The following is a 23,361-nucleotide window of genomic DNA, read 5'->3' as shown; positions in this document are numbered from 1 at the left end:
TAACAAAAAATATTTCTTTAACTTTCAGGAAAATACTTATATATTCCTAAAAAAAATTACTTATATATTTTAATTTAAAAAGTATCGAAAATTAGCAAAAAAAAATGTCATTACTTCGAAATAAACTCTGTGCTATTGTAAGAATAAAAGTATAAAACTGCTAAAAGTATTAAGTAGCAATTAATTGATAAAATAAAGCAACGAATGCATAAAATGGTTAGCATATTTTACAAAGTTCTAATTGCCATAAATATTTACATCCATTATGAATCAACAAAGAACGTACAATGCCAAGTTCGACTACAAATTGTGTTGATTCAAGATTTGGATTATCTGCTGTGTTGAAAATAGAGCACTTGACTTTTTATATGAGATGATCATATGATAATCTCATTTAATCTGACAACTTTTTAAATTTATCTCATATGATGTGACGATGTCCACAAGATGATCATGTGACCATCTCGTGTAAAAAGTGCACAACACCAAGTGCTATATTTTGAACACATATTTTGAACACAGTAGAAGATCCAAATCCGTTGATTTATTATCCGTGGGAAAAGAACAACCTCTAACCGAAAACAACATAAAAATGGCGAGCTCATGGATTTTAAACAAGGAAAAATATCCAAATAAATATGGATCATGCTACATATATAATCAGGATTACACATTGTGTTACAAAGTGTATTTGAAATGACAAAATTATCCGCATTTTCCGATAAATATACATACAATGGCCAGGAATAAAAATGAGCTCTATCCGCAGATTACATCACTGCCCTACCCATTTGTGGAAACGATACTATGTTCTCAATTTCCCCCGTCAATGTTACAAAGAACGTTACCTACATATAACCAAGTGTCACTACTAGCACTTCAAGTTTATACGATTAGCGAAATCGAACTTTTTGGTTTTGGGGAAATGTTAAAAGACTGAACAGATCAATAATCCTTTGAAATTGGATATAAGGTCAGTACTTACCATTTCCAACGAAGTGACGGAGTGGAGAAGAAACCCGTTGTCTGTTTCCCTGGAATATGCATGTAGACAAGAAAATGGCAATTACCCAAAAGTCTCCATTTTTAAGAAGTAATGTTGCTCATTGTAGAAGCTTAGGAATGTAAGCACTCACACTATGGGGACAGTGTTCTGATTCAGGGAAATAAAATAAGGACCTTTATCTGTTGGTCCTATATTAGTCGGCTGTGTTGCTTCTCTTTGGACATGGTCCGCATGAATTAGGCTGCTCATGTATGCATCCTAAATGGACAAAAGGAAAAAGGGCGTGAAATATTGAATTCAGTGGCCGATTCCGTACGAATGGAACATCATAGAGTGCAGCAAAGAATGAACTGATGTTACCTTTTGGAACAAAAATGGGGTGGGATTGTGTGACTTATGCTTACCACTCCATAACGCAATAATGTGCTGAGCAAGAGCCTAGAAGTTGTTTCTTGTTCTTTAATTTTCTGCATATTGTAGTCATACGTGAACAGTTGGTGGAATCCAACAACGAGTTTCCTGTATTAAAGGAGAGGAAAAGAAGTTCAAATGACTAGAAGGAGCGTCGAAAAAATAAGCGTCGCGTGGTGGGGCTAGAATGCAATGGAAGAGTGAAATAGAGTTTTACGTACAAGATATATAATATTGCAGCTTATCTTTGAGATTTTGTTTCTACGCTTTGTGATGTAAAAACGATAAATGGTTTCTCCACCAAGACATGGGCAGTTGTTCAAAATCAAAAAAACGCAGTTTATCCATAAGAAACAAGTGTTTTTCTTCCGTTGTCTTACTATGGGATGATTGACAAAGCATCAGAAGAATACAACAAATATATACAGGTTTACAAATTACAAGAAACTGCAAAATACCAGTCAACATCGCTTCTGTTCAGAGTCCTCATCAACCACTGAAGCTGATCTTTTCCAGGGACAGATGACGGATTCTAAAAACCATAGGATCAATAATGTTTCACTGAACTGTTTGTAAATAGGGAAGAACAAGAATGGAAGGTAAAACTAACAGAGTTATCGATCACAATTTCTACAAACAATAATTTAAGCTCTGGTATTTTTAACATAAATTCTCATGTATATTTCACCAGCATTTCCAGCGTCACCAAATTGATTATCAAAGCATGTGCGTGTGTGTATCTACATAGTAATATTGGCAACCTCCTGGTAAGAACAACGGAAGTCATATGTCACATTCTTACACACAGTTGGAAAAAATTAATATTGTTAAGTTACTATATTGTAAATTAAAGGATAACAAGTATTGTCCATAAGATTCCACAAGAAAGATAACACCCTTAATCACTCAATGCTAATCCACCTGCAGTCATATTACAACATGCTCGAAACATGTGGCATTTGCCTCATATATCTGTCAGGACTCTGGCTCTAATCACCCATTTAGACCATGGAGCTCGGTGGTAAGTGGGACAAGAGACGATAAAACTTATAGTTAACGTTTGACAATGGTGTGGATGGGTAAACACTAAACACGGCATCAGAATGATGATGTGCATTTTTTTAACCAGAATACATAGTCAGATAAAGAAAAGGCAAAAAGAAACACCTGTCTAGTTAGTAGTTCAGGTAGGAACCTTAACGACCGATAATAAAACCTAACATGTTCGCAGAAAATATAATTGAAGACCATATAAGAAGACATAATTACAGCACACATATCGCACCTGAACCAGTTTGGTATCCAGTGCAATAATATCTAAAGTTTGTCCATATGGCATTCTGATTCTGTCAACGAAGTAGTTTTTTCCTTCTCCTTTCGATGCTTTAGAGGTGACTGTAGTGTACCTACAGGTTGTGTGGGGAGACGACAAAGTGGAAAAAGAAGATTATCCAGTATTGAATAAAATCAACAGAATGTGCCTATTAAAAACAATGAATGATAAAGAACTGTAGAGGAGAACACACCAAGGAATTTCTCGCAACTCAGGGTGCCACGACGCCTGTATACAGAGGAGTCATTGTGTAGCTGATTAGAACTAGTTTGCACTTCAAAATAAATTTTCCAAATTCATAAACTAAATGTCAACCCAAAAATGAAGGAACACTCACATAATTCAGCTACGATCTAGAACGAATTCTATTTTTTATTACCAGAAAGTTGGAAACAATTATAACTGAAAGTAATTTGTCAGCCAAGAATCTATCATCCCAAGGCGGGAAATTTGATAACAAGAACATATATGTATATGTTTTGAAAACAATGAAAGCACTGATATCGCCGTATCCGACAAAAAACATGCTTCAAGAAAAATCTAAAATTCATTCAGAGGTTGTTGCCGGGCACCAATATTCTTGTTCGACAAACTGTGTATCATAATGAGATTTGATTCACTTCAAAGAAGTCGAAAAACATTTTCCACATATAAATTAAAGTTATGATAACCAGTATACCCATGAAATTTGATGATGAGAAAGTGACTTGTTGTATCTTGAAGTGACAACTTTCCAAGAAAATTACATATGAAGCATGTTTATTCTTTTTGTTCGAGGGCACACAGTTACTCATATTCAATGAGTTCAACTACTCAAGATACAACCTAAAGGAAGGCTGAAACTTTGCATCCTATTACTACAATCTTGATCCAATCACTCGGAGAAGCATAAACCGGAGTCAAAGCTATTATATAAGATAGAAAATAAGCAACGACAAATAGATTCTCAGTTCTTACATTCTTCAGAAGCGGATCATATTCCCCAAGTTCACTAATATTGATCACAAACTGCACCTTGTAGGTTTTGGCCACCTTCACCATCTTCATTAACATTTTTTTAAAAAAAAAGTCAAAATAGATTCTTGACAAAATTCATAATGCATAAATAGAATCATTACAAAGTGATGTAGATTAAAACCACATATATGAATATCAAAATTATGTTGCACAATATATGTATACATGCATCATGCACACAAGTCAAGCCTTTTTCTTTGCAAATCGGGCCTGAGATTTGCATCCCTGCGCTGGCGTGCGCAAGAGAGAGCCTCTTGACTAATCTTTCTTACACCTTCACAAATGCTATGATTTTTTGTCCTACGTGGGATATTTCCCACTTACCATCAACAATATAAGTTCTTGCTTGTCTAATTTCTCATTCAAAAGAACAAGACCAATAGGCTAAGTCCAACAAATTATTGGATCCTGTTGACGGTGTTGGGTCGAGTTTAGGACTCATGACCTGATAAACATCCATGATCCGATATGATTGTGACACCCCCAAACGGTATCGACTGTGAGTCCGTGACTACATCTCCCAAAACTCTTTGTCGTTGTTTCTCTGTATGTTTTTTCCCTAATGATTGTCACCAAAATGGGTGATAGACTCATAGTAGTTTGCATTTTTGTTATTGAATCACCATCTCCCATTGTTACCACTTTCAACTTACTTAATTGAATATTTTTGTGTGATTTTGTTGTAGTAGGAAGTTTTTGGCTAAAAGGGATGCTTTTATATCACAATTAAAGTTGCCGATATGATCTTAGTGGAAGACTTGAATCAGAAAAATTCAAAAGTAGTTTTTGGACAAGGCATGATCATGCCTTGTGACACTAGTGAGAACCAATGAATTTTTATATAAAGGAAGAAATAAAAGATAGAGTTTTTCCATAAAAAATTCTATATTCAATAGATATTTAATGATATCTTTTAGGGATTATGTTTTATATTTAAATTAATGGGCTTTTTTCAAATTGGACCAAAAAAAGAAAAAGAAAAAGCCTACCACTCACGCGAGGAAGGGAGGCGGCTGATTGCAAAAAGATATTTCACAAGATACAACCCTACCATCAATCTCACACACAGTAGAAGAAAAAAAAGGCAGGAAATGTGAAGAAAAAGAAGAAAGCGGAAGAATTTCTCATCTTCTCTGTACAATTTTAGGGTAAATTTTATTTCTGATTCAAGATATATTTTTACTATTTTCATTTTATCATTGTGAGACATTTTGCACTTTAATTTAATATTCTTGTTAGTCCAAGGATTTGTTGATTTAGAATTTAATTCTATGAATATTGTATATCAATTAATCTGACAATTTAATTCGATATATGATTTTCAAATGCTAACCATATTCAATGATCTGTAATTTTCATGAATGATTGGTAATAGATTAGATGTGTTGTGCTATCATAATATATTTAATTTAAATAAATCAACATAACTGAATTTATCAATTGCAGCTATCTCGGTTGTTAGATTTTAAGATTAATTGTTTTCACAAAACGAAAATGCTATTTTTAATGAATATGGAACGCTATTGTGCCCAGTTAGTTATCGATAAGTTTTGACTGGATGCTGAGTTTGTTCAATTATATTAGGAAAACACAAGAATTTAGCGGCTATCTTTATAATTCTAAGAATAATTACTTGTAACTGCATGGATAAATAATATGTTAGCCAACGAACAGTGGCACAATTGAATAGTGAAAAACCCCTTGAATCAGATTTTGGTAATAATTCTCGTTTAGATTTATTATTTTTTATTGCTTTCTAATTTTAGTTTTAGTATTTTATTTTGTTCTTATCCAACAAAATCCCTCTGTTATTTTTTTTTCTCGAAAGAAATCATTTCTCGTTCCGTGTGGATTCGACCTTACTCACCATTACACTCATCTTATTTAGAAAGTAAGAATTTAAGTTTGGTGGACCAATGACTTAGTCCATCTAACCTTGGTAGGTATAAAGAGCTTCGAAATAAACCGGTTCTTATAGTCGTGCATGAACGTCCTTGGCATATTCATCACTCCTTGTAACTTTCAAACTTGATGAAAAAAATTTCAGTTTCATTCCAAACTAATACCAGTGAAAACTAGAGCATGACTAGAACTATATAGTGATAAACTTAGGGCTGCAAACGAACCGAACATGTTCGCGAGTTTTTCGAGCCGGCTCGATAAATATTCGATTCGTATTCGAACTTATCGAATTTGAGCCGAACTCGAACACGTTCGAACTTTTTTTCGAGCCGAACTCGAGCCCAAATTATTTTGTTCGATAGCTCGCGAATGGTGCGAGCCTTAATATTTTATTAATATAATATAATTAAATATATATATATATATATATATATATATATATATATACATTTCGAATATTTCGAGCTTTCAAACCTTAATATCCGAGCAATAATTCGAATAGTTCACGAATATATTCGAATATTTCGAGCCGAGCTCGAGCCCAAATATTTGAAATTATCGAACTTCGAATCGAGCTCGAACTCGAATATACCTATTTCGAGCCAAATTCGAGCCTGAGTTTTTTACTATTATTCTGCTCGATTCGGTTCGTTTGCACCCCTAGATAAACTCATGCAATATCACTCAAGGGGTGGCTCTAGGCGAACACAGGTATCAGTGGAGGGGCCAGTCGATGTATTTTGGACAGAACAGTCCTTATTTCTTTTATTGGACACAAATAAAACGTTGATTCGTGAGACGGGTCAACTTAGATATGTAATTACGATGAAAAAATAAAATTTTTCTTTGTTTAGATCGGATTGGAGCTTCGTATAAATTTTTTTTTTATTTTAAGGGTAATATGATTATTTAAAACACATTATATTATAATATGTGGTTTTTAATAAGATACAAATTTATTAAAATAAGATTTATTGTTATTTTTTTAGAATATTATATTTTTTATTACATATAAAGATGAAATATTTTTAATTTTTTACACCATGAAAACATGGATATTTTTGGGTTTATCCGAAGAACACTCAAAAGAAGTGCTAAAATTACCTCGATCCTTTTCATAATAAAACCCAAAAAAAAAACCCATTAAAGAGCATAAAGATCTTACCTGTTCGAGCAAAAGGGTTTGTTCCTCCAGCGGCCTGAATCCGCCGCCAACGCTTGCAAAGTATACATCGACTGGCCTGCCTCGGCCTGCGCTGATCCCGAGTGCACGCTTCTCGGGTCGTCCGCCTTTATTGAAAGCAACATAGACTGCAATGCAGAGAGAAAGCTGCGTGACAAGAGTGCAAACCCATGATTTCTCCTTCATTTGCACCTCAAAAATCTCGAGACTTTCTCCTCCAAATGAAATTTTTTTCCCCGTCCACCTGCTCTTTTAGAGATGATATCGGATGAACAGACCTAATACTTCCAACTTATTTTTTTGACTTATGCTGTAAGAGACAGTCACGTATTACTTCTTCTTTCTCGTATTTTGTTCTATGCAAGATTCTCATCGACACTGGGGCCCGTTAGGAATTTGATTGCTCAAATATATAATAATCCAAGCATATTTATGAAACATCACACGCCATTGGAGGGCAGATCGATTTATCAGATTTTACTTTGCCCTCCATGTTTTGTCTCTTCTTCCTAGCTAGTACGTACCTTCACCCTCAAACCCATTTTTACTTCATAATACTCTTACTTTAATGAAGGTTCCATTCATTCCAAGTCAAGGACGGACCTACACTTTTGCCCCGCGGATATATATTGTCCATAAATGCATTAATACGTATGATTAATGTTGATTTTAAGGTTATACCTACTTTCTACGATGCCAAAGAGGCCATTGTCTCAGGGTCTGATCCCGAAGGGAGCCCAACGTCTATATTTTGAGTTGGTGGTCTATTGAAAGAAAAAAATTGGTCACTAAATAAAAAAGATTAATTTGAATATTTTTTTTATTTATAATTGATCAAACTCGATATTTTCTTCGAGTTCGATCGCCTTGAACAATTTAAACAATATCAATAAACTTTGGGGTATTTGTTGAGTTTGGAGAAGTTAAAGAGTTGGTCATTTAACTAGCTTGTGTAATATTGTATGGAACTTCAACAATTTTTGAATATACTACAAGTTTGAAAAAAATGAATAATTTATTTTCAAATAAGTGTATTGTCTATAAGATATTTTTTAATCATACTAGTAACACTTGTTTAAGCATAAATAAACTTATTTAAGTTCAAGTTAATAAAAATTTATCTTCGATCAATAATATTATAATATAGATTAAATAAGCTAGTTATATTTTTTATTGACAAAGAAATTATTCAAAAACTAGATTATACAAATTTGATATATATATTTTCCAATAAAAGTAAAGTAATATATATTAGGAAATTCTAGCTCAAACTTTTACAATATTTTTTTTAAGATCACATAATTTTTAAAAAGTATTTGTATTTTAAATTGATTGAGATCAACAAATTTGATAAATTATACAATTCCTCATTTTACATACTAAGTGAATGAATTGATGCAAAACTTTAGAATACGTCCCGCAAGAACGACAATTATAATAAAAATAGAATGACACCTTCAGATAATATGTTTCAAGACTTCATGTTATTTCAAGAAAAAAATATATATATTAAAATATTTTTACTAAAAAACAAATTATGTCGCAATATAATGTCAGATTATATATATATATATATATATATATATATATATATATATATATAAGCGCAAAAACTTGTGTGAGACGGTCTCACGAGTTGTATTTTGTGAGACAGATCTCTTATTTGGTCATCTATAAAAAAATATTACTTTTTATGCTGAAAGTATTACTTTTTATTATGAATATCGGTATGGTTGACCCGTCTCACTAATAGGATACAATTTTTTTGCCCCATGTACATCTCACATTCCCAAAATGATTTTAAGGGTCTTTTTATAATTTAAATGCAAAATATAATAAAGTGTAATCTCACATTCCCAAAAAGATTTTAAGGGTCTTTTTATAATTTATATGCAAAAAATAATAAAGTGTAATTTTGGTGCACATTTACCATAACACTATATATATATATATATATATATATATATATATATATATATATATATATATATATATATATATAAAGAGGAAAGACAAAAATGAAACGTGACATGTATAATTGACATCAACGTAGTATGTATACTTTAAAAATGTGTCGGAAGGACTATTAAATGTTAACTAAGAGCATCCACATAATGTCCATTTAATTTCTCATCTTCATTTTGAGTGGGCATTATAATACCCACACTCCTCTCTCCATTTTTTTAAAAAATTTTGTATTTTTTTTACGTATAAAAATTAATATATTAAAGTTTTTATATGAAAAAAATATAAATTTAAATATATGAAAATTTAAAATTTTGATATTAAAAATATATAAAATTTATTATATCAAAAAAATTTATATTTAAAAAATATAAATTTATTATATTTTTTTTAATATGAAAAAATTTTAAGATGATTGAGTGGACTGTGAAACCCATAAATAATAAGTTTTAGTGTTAAAAAGAATATGGATGAAAGCGATGTGTTGTTATAATAAATATATGGCAGTGAACCTCACGATTTTTGATGAGATGACGGGTGTTATAACACCCGGCCCTAAGTGAATAAGTGATTTGATGTCATAAAACAGTATTTCCAAAATAATTTTAATAATTTCAGTTAGATATATGTATCACATAATTATTTTAAAATATTAAATGTCTCGATTTAAATATATATGTATAAGATAATATTTTCGTTCCTCATGCAAAACTTACAAAATACATTTCTAAATATATTATTCACAAATATGATGATCCAAAACTCAGACAAAATATTTAAATATTTAAAGTCAGCATTGATTAGGTGCCTTAATTTTTATATCATATAATATATGAGATACAGTTCGTGTATCGCAAATGTGAAATACCAAGTTAAAAGTTGTTTTTACTTTTTAGTATTTAAATTAAAATTGTTTGTGTTTTTCCACCAAGTTAAAAGTTGACATTTAACGTGCTCTACACTTCGATAATACATTTAGCTAATTGATTTATAACAATTTTCTCAAGATCGATTTGTTAAGTTTAATCAATAAAGATATATACTTCTTTACATAATTCGCGGTGATTCATGTTAGTGTTAATAAGATTGAGACTTCGATTTAACTCAACCTTAAAAACTAGCTAAACGAAAAAAAATTATCCAAGTCCATAAATGCAATTCTAGGAATTATATCCATATATAGACTTGTATATATATGGACTTGGACAATCATCATCCATTCATCCCTTAGGCTAACTTTAGGCATTGAGTTAGGTCTAAGTCAGAGCTCAGCTTCCACTTTTATGTGTTGGACTGTCCTAATTGGATCATTTATAAGTTTCATGTTTCATATATTCATTCATGGGCGTGAGAAGGTGTGTTAGTTGTCTCATATCAATTGGATAAAATATCTGGAAGTTGTACATATAGACTTAGACAATCTTTCTCTGAACTAATTTTTGAGATTTAGTTAGGTCCACATCTCAATCTTAACAATTTACACTCTCGACTTTAAAAAATTGAAAAATATAAAACCAATATCTAATTTGATAACATAAAATACCTTGGAGGATAGGATGTATTCATATAATTATCATGCTAGCTAGCTTATAGAATGTAGTTGTAATAAAGAATCAACATTTTTTTGAAGTACTGTCATGCACGTACCTTACCATTTATTATTTTTATAATAAAGAACAACATGATTTTTTAATTTAAATCAGTATACAAATTCAATTCAAATCATGAATTATAACCATTTTTTATTTGGTTCCCATTATAAGACATTTTCAAAGTAAGCTTTACTGTTTTTCTCGAATTTCATATCTATTAAATAATGAATTATATAATAAACAAACTTTGATTTTTTTAAATCTTTTAAAGTTAAAACATAATTTAAATTATATAGTTTAGATGTAATAAACAAATATATATCAGTTATTTAAAATAATCGAAATATCTACCAATCAAATCTAAAACAACATACAAGTTTAATTTAACATAAAAAATATAAATCTTCGAATAAATTATTTATCCACCAAAAAAATTCATCCCATTCTTTTTATTTGATAATCAAGAATATAATTTTATCATCCAACCACATATATATATTTCTATTGCTTTCTTTAATTAAGTGAACTAGTTTGCTACAAAAATGTTTGTAACATGAATATTAACAATATTCGTCGTAGAAAATTTTGAATTAATATGTTTAAGTCCGTATATGTGGGGATCCGGATGCTAATCATCTTCTTAATCGTCATTGGGACTAATTTAATCGATTAAAATAAACAGGGTCTAAAATTATTTTTTTAAAATACGGAAGGTAATGGAATCATTCTATTATACAAACCAGTATAATAATACAAATCATGTACATCATGCATCTAGTTCAAAACTAAGGTTCAACTACTACAATCAAGTAATAAAACTATCTATATCCAAGTCCGGAATCACCACTCTAATCTCGATCTTTCTTCACCTCTGTGACCCTGAAGATGTCTCACCTGTTGCCATGCACACATACAGACAAGACAACAGCCGGATAACTCCGGTGAGAATAAAATCCCAGTATAAACAATGTATCAATGTTATCATATAAAACATATATAAAATCATAATAAACATCAAGCATGTATCTAATCTGACCACATGAATCAATACAAATATGTACCTAAATTAAGGACTTATTTCTAATCTAGGGATCCCGATCTAATTTAGACTTTGATATGCTGTATCGAATGTCTACAATAGACGTCGATCTACATCTAAGCTCATCAATACACCGTAAGTCTAGAGTCTTAGCGGTTCTGTCAAAGACTCGACGGTTCTGCCCTAGCTAGGCTGATCTGCCCTAGACTCGAATTCTGGCTTTGCTATAATTCAATAGACTAAACATATCAATCTGATAATCTACAAATATCAATGCAATAAAATAAAGTATGTGATTTTGGGAAACTCAAGTCAAACCTAACTCGAGTTTTGCAATCCCGAATCAACATTTATTTATACCTTTTGTTCTGTCGCTCTGGTACAATCGAAGTCTCGACTCAAAGTCTGTCAATGTTCAATCTGGCAATGACAATATCAATATTCTATATCAATATTCTATTTAAATCAAGATATCTATGTCTTATCAGATTCTGACGATACAACAGTACAATCTTGCGATACTGGTAATAACATATCAGTCTATACCAATTCCATTAACATATAATCATCCACCGTACAAATCTGACATCACATCTCAGTCAATTTAACTCTGAAATTCATAACAATTCCCTAATCAATCTGTTTCTTAATCTGACTTCGATTCTATGATGTCTACTATGTCAAGAACACCATATATGATTCATATCTAATTCTGGACATAGCATAATTTCAAATCTTAACAAAACGTAACAAAACTTACGTCCTGTTGAAGCCTGCGTCGATAGGAACACAGTACCGGAGTCAGATTCACAATCGGACGGACGAATCAAAATATAAAGGCGTAAGGATTTTTCTGAATGATTTTCGATTTCCTTTCTTCGGTTTCTGATGTGAATTCTGAAGGTAACGATTTATATATATCCTACTTGCATGTGAAAGATATGTGTCATATTTTCTTCAATTCTGGTTGGCGCTCGGGCGGTGCTAAACTACCGATCGAGCGCGACATTCTCTGTCCCAGTTCTTTTGGATTACACATGGGCGCTCGAGCGGTCATAAACTACCGCTCGGGCGCCGCATCTTCTGCCCGAAACGTATCTTTAATGAACACTGGCGCTCGGACGGTCAAAAACTACCGCTCGGGTGCCAGACTCTCTGTTCACAAGTTGTGTAATTCATATGCTTGGCCCAATTTGGTCTCGTAATGGCCCGGCTATATCACATCAGTTTAAAATCAATAATCTCCGATTAATATAATCAAAATCTCAGATTAATAGAATCAAGATCTTGGCCTTACAGTATAGTTGAAAGATGAATTTTTTATTGGAAACTTATTATTTTAGTTGAATATTTATTTTTGCAATTTTGATTATTTATGTTGTCGAAATTAGGTCTTAGTACCATATCTATTTTATTTTTTTGAAATAGTACCAAGAAAAAAAAAATTAAAACTGTCGAAATAAAAAACAAAGACGTACAGTTGATTAAAATTAAATTTTGATGGAAGATCTGTGGGGACCCGGACGCTATTCATGTTCTTAATTGTCATTGGGACTATTTATTCAATTAATATAAACAAGGTCTAAATTTTTTTTAAAAAAAATACAAAGCGGAAATGTTATGTAGATCAATCTGAATTACTTATTAAATATAAACATACAAGTCTTGTATTATCTACAATAATTCAACTAGGCTCAACTACATATCAGTGCTAACTCCTAATTTGCTTCTGAGCACGGATCTCTACGCTATCTAGTCCAGCCTCATTCTCTTCTTGACCCTGATCATGTCCCACCTATTGTCATGCACACATACAAACAAGACAACAGCCGGATAACTCCGGTGAGAATTATATTCCCAGTATAAATCATGTATACATGCAATCATATAAACAATATAAAAGCATATAACATATATTCTTAACATGTATCAAAATCAGCACATGAATCAAATATTCATAGCATGTATCATAATCCGAAACATGAATTAATCTCAACAATAACCCTTACTCTAAACATGTACCATAATCAGGAACAAAATTCAACATCAATCAATGAATCAATATCCGTAACTTCTTAAACTCAGACTAGACTCAATCCTAGTCTAGGGATCCCAGTTTCCAGACGTTGACATTCTATATCGATCTCCAGTAATAGAAGAAACTCCGATTCCATCCACATCGATATGGTATCGATCACCAGTAATAGAAGAAACTCCGATTCTATCCACATCGATAGCCAATCATCCGGTGACAGACTTTGGCACTTTCGCCAATACACTATCTTGTGACATCGTGCAATGTGCTCGTGGAGATTCCGCCACTATCAGGCACTTCTGTCACAAGATCACTCGTCTAATACATGCTCTCTATAACTCAATAGAACAAGCATATCAATTCAAATCAATGTAAATATCAATGCAATAAAATCAAGTATGTGATTTAGGGAAACTCGAGCCAAACCTTACTCGAGTTGTGCAATCCCAATTCAACATTAATTTATACAATTATCCTCTCGGTCTGACGAAGACGAAGTCTCGAATTCAACTCTGTCCATACCCAAATATGATAATGACAATCGAATAGGTATAATATCAGTATACAACTCAATTCAAAACCTGTTCTGATCAATACTCAAATCACAACATAATCTGATCAATGTTAATCAACATAAGGTACAACAATACAATCTAAATCAATACCGAATCTGATCAATATCAATCAACTGATGTTTCGACGACATAACAATACAGTCTCAGTAACCCCGTCAATCTCAACATCACAGATATAATTCCAGAATCCATAATCAATATCAGTACAGATCAAAATCTCAATATTGGTACAATTCTGATATCAAATCTCAATCAAATCGACTCTGAAAATCATAACAATTATATAATCAGTCCGTTCTTCGATCTGACTTCAAATATACGATGTCTATTATATCAGAAACACCATATATGATTCGTATTCAATTCTGACCACATCATAATTTCAAACGATATCTAAACGTAACAAAACTTACGTCCTGTTGAAGCTGTCGTCGCTAGGAACTCGGTGCTGTAGTCGGATTCAAAATCAGACGAGCGGATTACTCATAACTTAAATCTCCTATGAAGCTTCCCTCAGCTTTTCCTCTCTCGATTATGAGGAAAGAATTGCTTGTATATATATATATATATATATATATATATATATATATATATATATATATATATATATATATACGTTGCACATAAAAGAGGCAAGTGGCTTGTTCTTGTTTTGCATGTCGCACACATATACGCCGGAAGTTCTGCCCGAATGTTTTGCTACTGGACTGCTCGCGCATATGCGCGCACACAAGCCGCGCATATGCGCGAGACCTACTGTCTCGGCAAACCACCATTCGCGCATATGCGCGCCTCCAACCGCGCATGTGCGCACAATGTTCTGCCTACCTCGCGCATATGCGCCTGGCAAGGTCGTGCATATGCGCGAGGGCTCCTCCTCGCACATAATGTCAAATCTTCTTTTGAGGCTCTCCCGGTCTGATCCGTTCCGTCTATAAACACATTTCAATTACCAACAGATTGTAATAATTATCGCCAATTCATTTCAGATTAACAGGATAAATTTTTCGGGCCTTACAAGATCATTGACCAAAATATAATAAAATGATAAACATTTGTAATACATTTTTGCGCGTCCTAGAAACATTTGATTCTTACAAAATTTTCTTGAAAATTAGACAAAAACCATGAAAATAATGGAAAGAAAGCAGATAATTGGAAACATGAAATCGAGATTTTTTCAAGAAAAACCGCTTTTGTAATACATTTTTGCAAAAACAAAAACTATCTATATATATCGGTATTTTCAGTCGATTTTGGTCATTTAAGTAGTTAAATTTAATTTCATTTCTAGGAAAAAAGAAACTATCAATGTATACAATAATTAGTTACGTTTAGTTTTGCTTATATATTTTAATAAAACCTTCGGATTCAAACTTTGACCGAGTAAAAATCAATCTGAATCATATATATATATATATATATATATATATATATATATATATATATATATATATATATATATATATATATATATATATATATATATATTCAACTAACTTTTGTTGGCACAACCAAGTCAATTTGAAATATAAAGTCAACTATATGAGTTTTGATATGCTGCACACCTACCTTGCACACATATGTGAGCACCGATGAGGTGTCATTCATCCATTTTGATATGCTGCACACCTACCTTGCACACATATGTGAGCACCGATGAGGTGTCATTCATCTATTGGAGATATATATATATATGCTAACAAAAATTAGTTGACTTTTCTAATGATGTAAAGCTCTCCATTCATTTACAGGAATTTGCCGATGGCTTGGTCAATGGTTAAGGTTGAGGTTTTGAGATTTGTTGGTGTTAGGTTCGAATCTCATTGACGGTGGGTAGTTTTTCTAATTTATTTAATTAGATTTAGTTTTTTTTTGTGCTTTAATTTGTTCGAGATAAAAAAAAGTCTCGGATTCATACTCAAATCTCGTCAATAGTACGAATATTTATATTGTATCTTTATAGTCTGAAACAATATCATACTTGTACTTAAAACGTTTTTACAAGAACTTAGCTTCTTCTTTTTTGTGTGATTGATTTTGTTCATTGATTTAGTTAAATGTAATGGTAATCGAAAAGTATTTGAAGTTACATCTAAAAATGAGTTTAAATTATAATCATTCTTAATATACTTTGTCAAATCAAATTTATTTTCTCCATATCAAACCCTTTCATCCAAATTTGATTATTTAGTGGGGTGTATTCAATTCAGAGTTTTGATGACTTTTAATGATTTTTTTAAATGATAGACTTTTATGGATTTGATAAATTTTTATTGACTTTTATGGAATCTCACATATTTATAAACAGATTTATGTGGATTTATGTAGACTTTTTTGCAAGATTTTTATAAACTTTTATAGATTTTTTTTTATAGAATTTTATAAATTTTGTACTTAACTATAACATGTGATTTTTTATTAATTTCTTTGAACCAATAATTAATTGACATATATAACATATTCAATTTGAAATTATTTTTACTATTTATATTAATAAATAAATTTACTTATTTAAAAGTTAAATTGTTTAATCCTTACATGTATATATATGTGTGTTTATATGCATGTTTGTAAATTTTTTAAAATACATCAATTGATTAACATGTAATCTTATTTTTAAATTGATAATATAAATGTAAAAATAATATTATTTATTATTGTGTGAATATAATTTTGTATAAAAATATCATAGCTTACATATTAATTAAAAATACGAAAATGAATTTAAAAAATCATTGTTGTTATGAAACTATTCAATTATTAAGAATTAAATAACATTTTTTTGATCATCTTTTATTATTATTGAATATTACATTAATTTGTATAAATCATAAAATCAATTCTATAATTCAAAATTTCCCCGTGTTATTAAAATAAAAAATTATTAAATGAACAATCAGCCAAAAAATGAAAAATTTGAAAAAGAAAGATGAAAATATATATAGCGATACACTTCGAAAATTTGAGAGAGTAATAGAAATAGATGAGAGGAGAGAAGATATGAAGATATGTGATGTGAAGCGACAGAGAGAGTTAGAAGTTTTAAAAATCCATTCAAATCTTTGGGGTGAACCAAATACAATTTTTTACAATTTGTAGTTGTACCATAGGCTTTAATGTTTGTATGTCAATGAATTCCATGGAGTTATTAAAAGTCCATGGAAAATTTGAATACCTGTAGACTTTTATAGAGTTTATAAAAGTCAATGTTGAATACCATTTGACTTTTTAAAACTCCATGAAAGTCTATTTTAAATACCACAAGACTTCTATAGAGTATGCAAAAGTCTTGATTGAATACCTTTAGATTTTTAAAATCTACAAAAGTCATTAAAAGTCAATAAATTTCCCACGTTGAATACACCCCCCTTATTTTCTTATATTTCAAAGTTGAGTAAATTACAATTTTGTAAATATAACATTTGGGGGGGGGGGGGGGGGGGGGGGTGGGTGGGTGGTGTGTGGGGGTGCACATGCGTACATATTAATCGGAACACCGTGAGACCTAATTTATAACTTATTAAGTGGAATTATATGAATCAAGTTTGTTTTACCAGAAGTATAATAATACGAAAAATAACCCTAATATGAATCAAGTTTGTTTTACCCGTGAGACCATCTCATACAAGTTTTTGTCAAAAAAATTAGTATATCAAATCTAACATAGAAATAGAGATAAAATAAATAAATTACATAATCCATATATAATATAAATATCATATTATATGCACAAAAATGTTGAGCTCTAGATTACTAATCATAGCATTATTTAATCAATTATTAAATACTATAAATATCATATTATACGCACAAAAATATTGAGCTCTCAATTACTAATCATAGAATTATTTAATCAATTATTAAATACAGCGTACACTATTCGTGCATGCACATGTCAATAGTCAACTTTTATGATTTCTATAAATTTGGGATTTGGCGTCTCAATACTTCGCATCCAAGAAAGATTTGATTCTTACAAAAAATTCTTGAAAAAAACAATGAAAATAGTTGAAATGAAGCAGATAATTTCAAATGAAAAAGTGTATCCATCTTCTCCAACACCTCATAAACTCCAAACTTACAAGATTTCCATGCTGGACCAGGCCAATGCTCCCATGCCTGTTCCCATAATCATGTATTTCCCAAGTAATCCAAAATCATCAGCCGATACGACCTTTGAAACAAGAGTGCAGCTTCTGAAGAGCTCACTTTCGGTGATCTTGACAAGATTTTATCCGTTAGCGGGACGGATAAGCAAAGATGGCCGATCCATTGATTGCAAAGATGAAGGGGTCCCGTTTGTTGTTGCCAAGATTGAAGGCAAAATGATGACGGATTCGAGATATAATCAAGCCCGGGGGCCGGCCCAGCCTTGCCTTTTACCACTTGAGATCAGATGGGATACTGAGCTTGGTCCAGGTGACAACGTCGCCATGATTCAAGTGAACCATTTCGAATGCGGTGGGATCGCCATTGGTGTGGTTTTCTGGCATAAGATGGGGGATGCAGTAACAATGATCAATTTTATGGATTCGTGGGCTGCAACTGCTCGAGGTTCAAATAAAGAATGCATATGTCCGAATTACTTATTTCAACATTTATTGCCGCAAAATGAAGAAATGCAGACACAAGATGGTTCTCTACGACCGCTTCTCAGAGTCGGGAAATCAGTCATGAGACGCTTCGTGTTCGATTCCTCTGCGATAAAAAAACTTAAAGAGAAATCGCTCGTGGAGCGTCCGAGTAGGGTTGAAGTCGTGTCAGCACTAATATGGAAGTGTTTCATGGCTGCATCTCTTGCGAACGACAAGTCAACATCTCTGGTAACTCATGCAGTGAATCTGAGAAGACGATCCCAGCTGCCGTTTGCATCGGATTGTTTCGGGAATTTCGGTGGAATGGCGGCAGCCTCATGCACCAATGGAAATGAAATGGATCTCGGACACTTGGTGAGGGAAATAAGGGATGCAATAAGCAAGGTTAATGACGATTATGTCACAAGAATTCTTGGGGATCAAGGGTTTTTAGGGTACTGCAAGAATCTTGAAGAAACTTGGAGTAACATTCCCAAGGAAGCCGACTTTATTTGTATCTCGAGTTGGTGTAACTTTGGTATTTACAATGTTGATTTTGGATGGGGAAAGCCCATATGGGTCACCAGATCGGATTCGGGAGGCGATTCGGAATCGTATTTTCTTAATGTTGTTTGGCTTATGGACACTAGAAATGGCGACGGAGTAGAGGCGTGGGTGACTCTTGAGGAAAAATACATGCAAGTATTTGATCAAATAGAGGAGCTTCAAACATTAGCCTCCATAGATCCCAATCCAGTAAACAGTAACTGAGTCACCATTAATGCATAATCAGTACTTGTGTGTTTTGTTCATTATTTCTAAATTATTTCTAAATGTTCAAATTCCCTCTTAGATTTGTTTAAAGAATTTCATGAACTTCGAGGACTATGTGTTATTTGTAATGAAGTCAAGTGACGATTTTTTTAACTTTTTAGGTGAGAAGGAACTCACATCTCTCTATGTCACTACACATGTGATCACTTTGGATTAAAGGTTGCGTACTATCCGTAAAATAACATTAACAAATCTTTGAATACACCGGTATTCTTGAATTCATAGCCCAAAAGTCCACCTATAATTTTTCTTTTCACCTTTGTTCAACTGTTGAAATTAATGTGTCAAGAGCTTGAAGGATATAATGATTTGATGTACTCATGCATGTCATGTTCCTAGCCCGTGCATATATATATATATATATATATATATATATATATCATGATTTAAATTAAATAATTTTATTTAATTATACAATTAATTAATCTATTCTAGACTCTTGTAGAATGTTTCATGATAATTTTGCACTTAGTAGTCGTCAATGATAATAATATATTTAATTAATTGATTTAAATTTACTAAAAAGATAAATTGTTAATTCATTATAAGCACAATCGGCGATCAGACAATGCCGATGTATTGAGGGTACAAATATCGTTCTTATAATGAAAAATGAAAAATTCGAAAGAAATTTTTTTCTATTGATCTATTTTTTGCAGCTGTCGGTTTTGTGAAGTCCTTTACTAAAATAGGTAGTTATACTCTCCTCACATAATTAGTTGTTAAGTTAACTTCCACATCTTTCGTTACATAGAATCAACTTATAAACTTCTTTATATGCAATATGTTTGATCTTCACCAAAATATAATCGTCAAATTCAATGCCTTGAACTTGATTATATCAACGGTAACACAAAACTTAATACTTGTGTGACCCTCAATGATTTATGGATATAGATAGCCATGGGTTCACAATTTCAACTGATTCGAAATAACATTTATTCTTATTCATGTTTACCCTAATTAGCCTATTCTTTCATCAATATCTTGATTAAAAATGTCAGAAATCAAGTCTGATTGCACCCATCGGATCAAGGTAAAGGAGTTTAGTAATGTCGGCCCATGATCCTAAATACTGCATGTGAAAACCTTCGGTTATAGTTATCATACAGTGCAGTCACTTCATCATATCTCGATCGAATCTACAATCATTGGTATATCGAGAGTTGCAAATGAATTCAATAATGATGTGATATATCTTTGAGTAATAACAGTGACATCGTATGTGCAACTAGGAAAACACATTTCTCTAAATCACATGTTTTGCTCTAGTCAGAGACTCATTGCACTATTAACTCATCAGATCAAATATGATATTTTCACATGTAGTCTAGAGGCAAATCCTCAACTATTATGCATCAGATCCTACATATTTCAAAACTATGCCCAACCTCACCACATGGTGACCATCAATAGAATCGGTAAACTGATCAAAGTGCATGCTAGTGCGTAGGACCTCTACATTGTCCCGAGTAAAAGAACTAGAGATGTACAATGATAAACGCAGACTATTTCACTCGATAAATGATAACTATTTGGAAAGTCTGCGGGAAGATTGTTCAGTGCATCATCAAATTATCATTCATCTGTATGAATGAACATCTTCATGCTCTTATAATAAAACGTGATTTTTACATCACATATGTTAGTTTTAAGCTCAAACAATCTTTATCTTTATTTTAGGTTGTTGAATCGACTAGAAACTTTTTTAATAACAATTGGATAAAATCATAAAATATTATTAAAATAAAAATTATTTTTACATTAAAATTAACAAAATCCAAATTACAAATTATAAAATAAGTGGGTTTTAGATTGTGGTTTGTTTGATAAAAGTTGAATAAGTCAAATTCACGGATTCATTAAATATGAAATATTAATAAACAAACCAATTCTTGCTTGGACAATCGTTTTAAGTTTTGAAACTTTTCGAATTCAGTGTTTTTATTATTAAGGCAAAAACTGTATGAGACGGTCTCACGGATCTTATTTGTGAGACGGATCTCTATTTGGGTCACCCATATAAAAGTATCACTTTTTATGCTAAGAATATTACTTTTTATTGTGAATATGGGTAGGGTTGACCCGTCTCACAGATTATGATCCGTGAGACGATCTCACATGAGACTCACTCTATTATTAATAAACATAATTTAATTTTTTTTATAATCTATCTTATGTCATTAATCTTAGTATTATCTCACCCCTAAAATTGATTTCTTTCATCATCTCTACCATGTAAACCTAGGTCCATCAAGCTCTAAGTCCTCCTACCTTTGGAAGTGATGTATTTCTTAAGTGCTAATACACAAGGAACCCAAGTAATTAAGCTTGGAGATCAATTCCGGTGTTGTGAAAACCGAAAGAAACTACTTCCCGAGATGAGATGATGATACGGATAAAGGTGAGTGCGAAAAGCCCGTGAAAGCACCAAGTCCATGATTGAGATAACACACGATCCTTACAAAATCACAGCAAACAGCATACTGCTAAAAAAAAGTGTCTGAAATCAAACATTTATTTGCTAAAGCATTCACAGTTTCAAGAAATACAATACAGCAATCGAAGACAATAAATCGACTCCACATGCACTTTCTCATCAGTTCCGACCGAGTGGCAATGATCTGCAGCTATAAGTCTCCTTGAAATTCGACTTCTTAGCTGAAGTGAAAATGGATTCATACACCGCCTTGGTTGCATTTGCTGGCATTGTATCAGTAGCCTTAAACTTCTTAGACAGTCCATTGCCATCCCCTCTCACTAATTCGATCCTATGTTTCTTCCCATTCTCGGTCAATTGCCCCGGCTTCTCCTCCTCATTCACATTGGTCACCTTCTTCGATTTCTTGCCATGATCCTTTTTAGCTTTCTCCTCCTTCATCTTCTCCCACAAAGCAGTTACCTCATCTTCACTCCCATTGATGACAATTTTATCATTCTCTGTAAACTCTTTATGACAAACCAAACAAGCAGACGACTTCACCTCCTTCAAACTCTTTGCGCTCAAAACATGCCCACAACTTCTCATGGCAAAAAACTTGTATTTCCCGTTGAATTCTAGACCCGAAATCGGGCATTGGAAATTCACAGCCCTATCAACACCCCTGACCCCAGGTATCTGCTCCAGCTCAACCGGGATCATATCCTTCAAACCCTTGATATACCCAAGCTCCTTGGGCAAATTCTTCGAAAGCAGCCCCTCGACTAAAGCCTCCTTATTGAACAAATTCCCCAATTTATCAATAACTACAGGGTGCCTCAGCGGCTCGTTGGATAAACTACAGTTAACCCATTTGGAGAGACGCAACTCATTCGGGTCCGCCTTATCCGGCTTCTTCACGGCGTACATATTCAGATAGCAGTCTCGAGACTCGGCCCCGGTGGCTCCTCCATCTCCTCCGCCGCCGCATAATCGGAAATTGGCGGTGATAGTTGACACAGGGACGATTCGAGAACTCGGAAAGAGGGGAGTGGCGTCTGACAGGAGTTTGCCATTAAGAGTGAAAAAAAGTGATTCCTGGGGCACCGAAGCTCCAGGAAAAAGGAAAGATTTCAGGTGTCGGAGAGTAAAATTAGGGCTGGGGTTTCGGAAAATCATGGAACGGGTGGGGATTTTAGAGTCCCCGAATCGAACAAAAATTTGGTGAATATGAGTTTCAGATTTCATACTTACAAAGGGATTTCGAGACAACCTGCGAATTCTGAGATTTCTTAGGAGGATCAAGCGAAGGACGAGCGCTACTATACATATACACACACATTATAGACGGAGCAAGATTGCCGTATAGATGAAAAAGGGGCCGGATCCGGATATGGATATGGATATGGACCTGGACCAATTTACGTACTGGGCTTTACCTTTTACGTGGGGCAAAATCTTGTACTAAATCTT

The 23,361-nt window shown here is 32.7% G+C and overlaps 3 protein-coding genes across 5 annotated transcripts; 1 reads left to right on the top strand and 2 right to left on the bottom strand.

The window, feature by feature from the left end:
* Positions 1–608: 608 nt before the first annotated feature.
* LOC140818555 (uncharacterized) lies at positions 609–7,503 on the bottom strand. 3 transcript variants are annotated; one of them, XM_073178555.1, is made up of 9 exons: positions 6,835–7,499; positions 3,708–3,791; positions 2,944–2,978; positions 2,703–2,823; positions 1,876–1,949; positions 1,411–1,525; positions 1,180–1,264; positions 986–1,034; positions 609–848 (listed from the first exon to the last, which is right to left on the bottom strand). In XM_073178555.1, exons 1-9 carry the CDS (start codon positions 7,036–7,038, stop codon positions 845–847), a joined length of 771 nt encoding a protein of 256 aa, XP_073034656.1. In that variant the 5' UTR covers positions 7,039–7,499; the 3' UTR covers positions 609–844. The 3 variants fall into 3 exon arrangements, with proteins under 3 accessions (XP_073034656.1, XP_073034654.1, XP_073034655.1); XM_073178553.1 differs by having other exon boundaries at positions 1,137–1,264; positions 6,835–7,492; XM_073178554.1 differs by lacking the exon at positions 3,708–3,791 and having other exon boundaries at positions 1,137–1,264; positions 6,835–7,503.
* Positions 7,504–18,005: 10,502 nt separating this feature from the next.
* LOC140818325 (limonoid 7-O-acetyltransferse-like) lies at positions 18,006–19,562 on the top strand. The gene has a single exon (XM_073178254.1). It carries the CDS (start codon positions 18,060–18,062, stop codon positions 19,404–19,406), a length of 1,347 nt encoding a protein of 448 aa, XP_073034355.1. The 5' UTR covers positions 18,006–18,059; the 3' UTR covers positions 19,407–19,562.
* Positions 19,563–21,891: 2,329 nt separating this feature from the next.
* On the bottom strand, positions 21,892–23,228 carry LOC140818208 (uncharacterized). Its single transcript, XM_073178096.1, has one exon. The coding sequence runs from the start codon at positions 23,134–23,136 to the stop codon at positions 22,069–22,071; it is 1,068 nt and encodes a 355-aa protein (XP_073034197.1). The 5' UTR covers positions 23,137–23,228; the 3' UTR covers positions 21,892–22,068.
* Positions 23,229–23,361: the final 133 nt, after the last annotated feature.

This window comes from Primulina eburnea, chromosome 17 (assembly GCF_022965805.1).
Source record: "Primulina eburnea isolate SZY01 chromosome 17, ASM2296580v1, whole genome shotgun sequence".
NCBI classification, from domain to species: domain Eukaryota; kingdom Viridiplantae; phylum Streptophyta; class Magnoliopsida; order Lamiales; family Gesneriaceae; genus Primulina; species Primulina eburnea.
This window is presented reverse-complemented; position numbering and strand designations above follow the sequence as displayed.

Bases quoted from the DNA above. Each gene is read 5' to 3' on its own strand.
- LOC140818555 (XM_073178553.1), bottom strand. From the start codon at position 7,038: ATGAAGGAGAAATCATGGGTTTGCACTCTTGTCACGCAGCTTTCTCTC. The intron at 1,950-2,702 runs GTGCGATATGTG...TATGGTTTTTAG, and splicing joins TGGATACCAAACTGGTTCAG to AATCCGTCATCTGTCCCTGG. The intron at 1,526-1,875 runs GTATTTTGCAGT...CCTTTAATACAG, and splicing joins AACAGAAGCGATGTTGACTG to GAAACTCGTTGTTGGATTCC.
- LOC140818325 (XM_073178254.1), top strand. From the start codon at position 18,060: ATGAAAATAGTTGAAATGAAGCAGATAATTTCAAATGAAAAAGTGTAT.
- LOC140818208 (XM_073178096.1), bottom strand. From the start codon at position 23,136: ATGAAATCTGAAACTCATATTCACCAAATTTTTGTTCGATTCGGGGAC.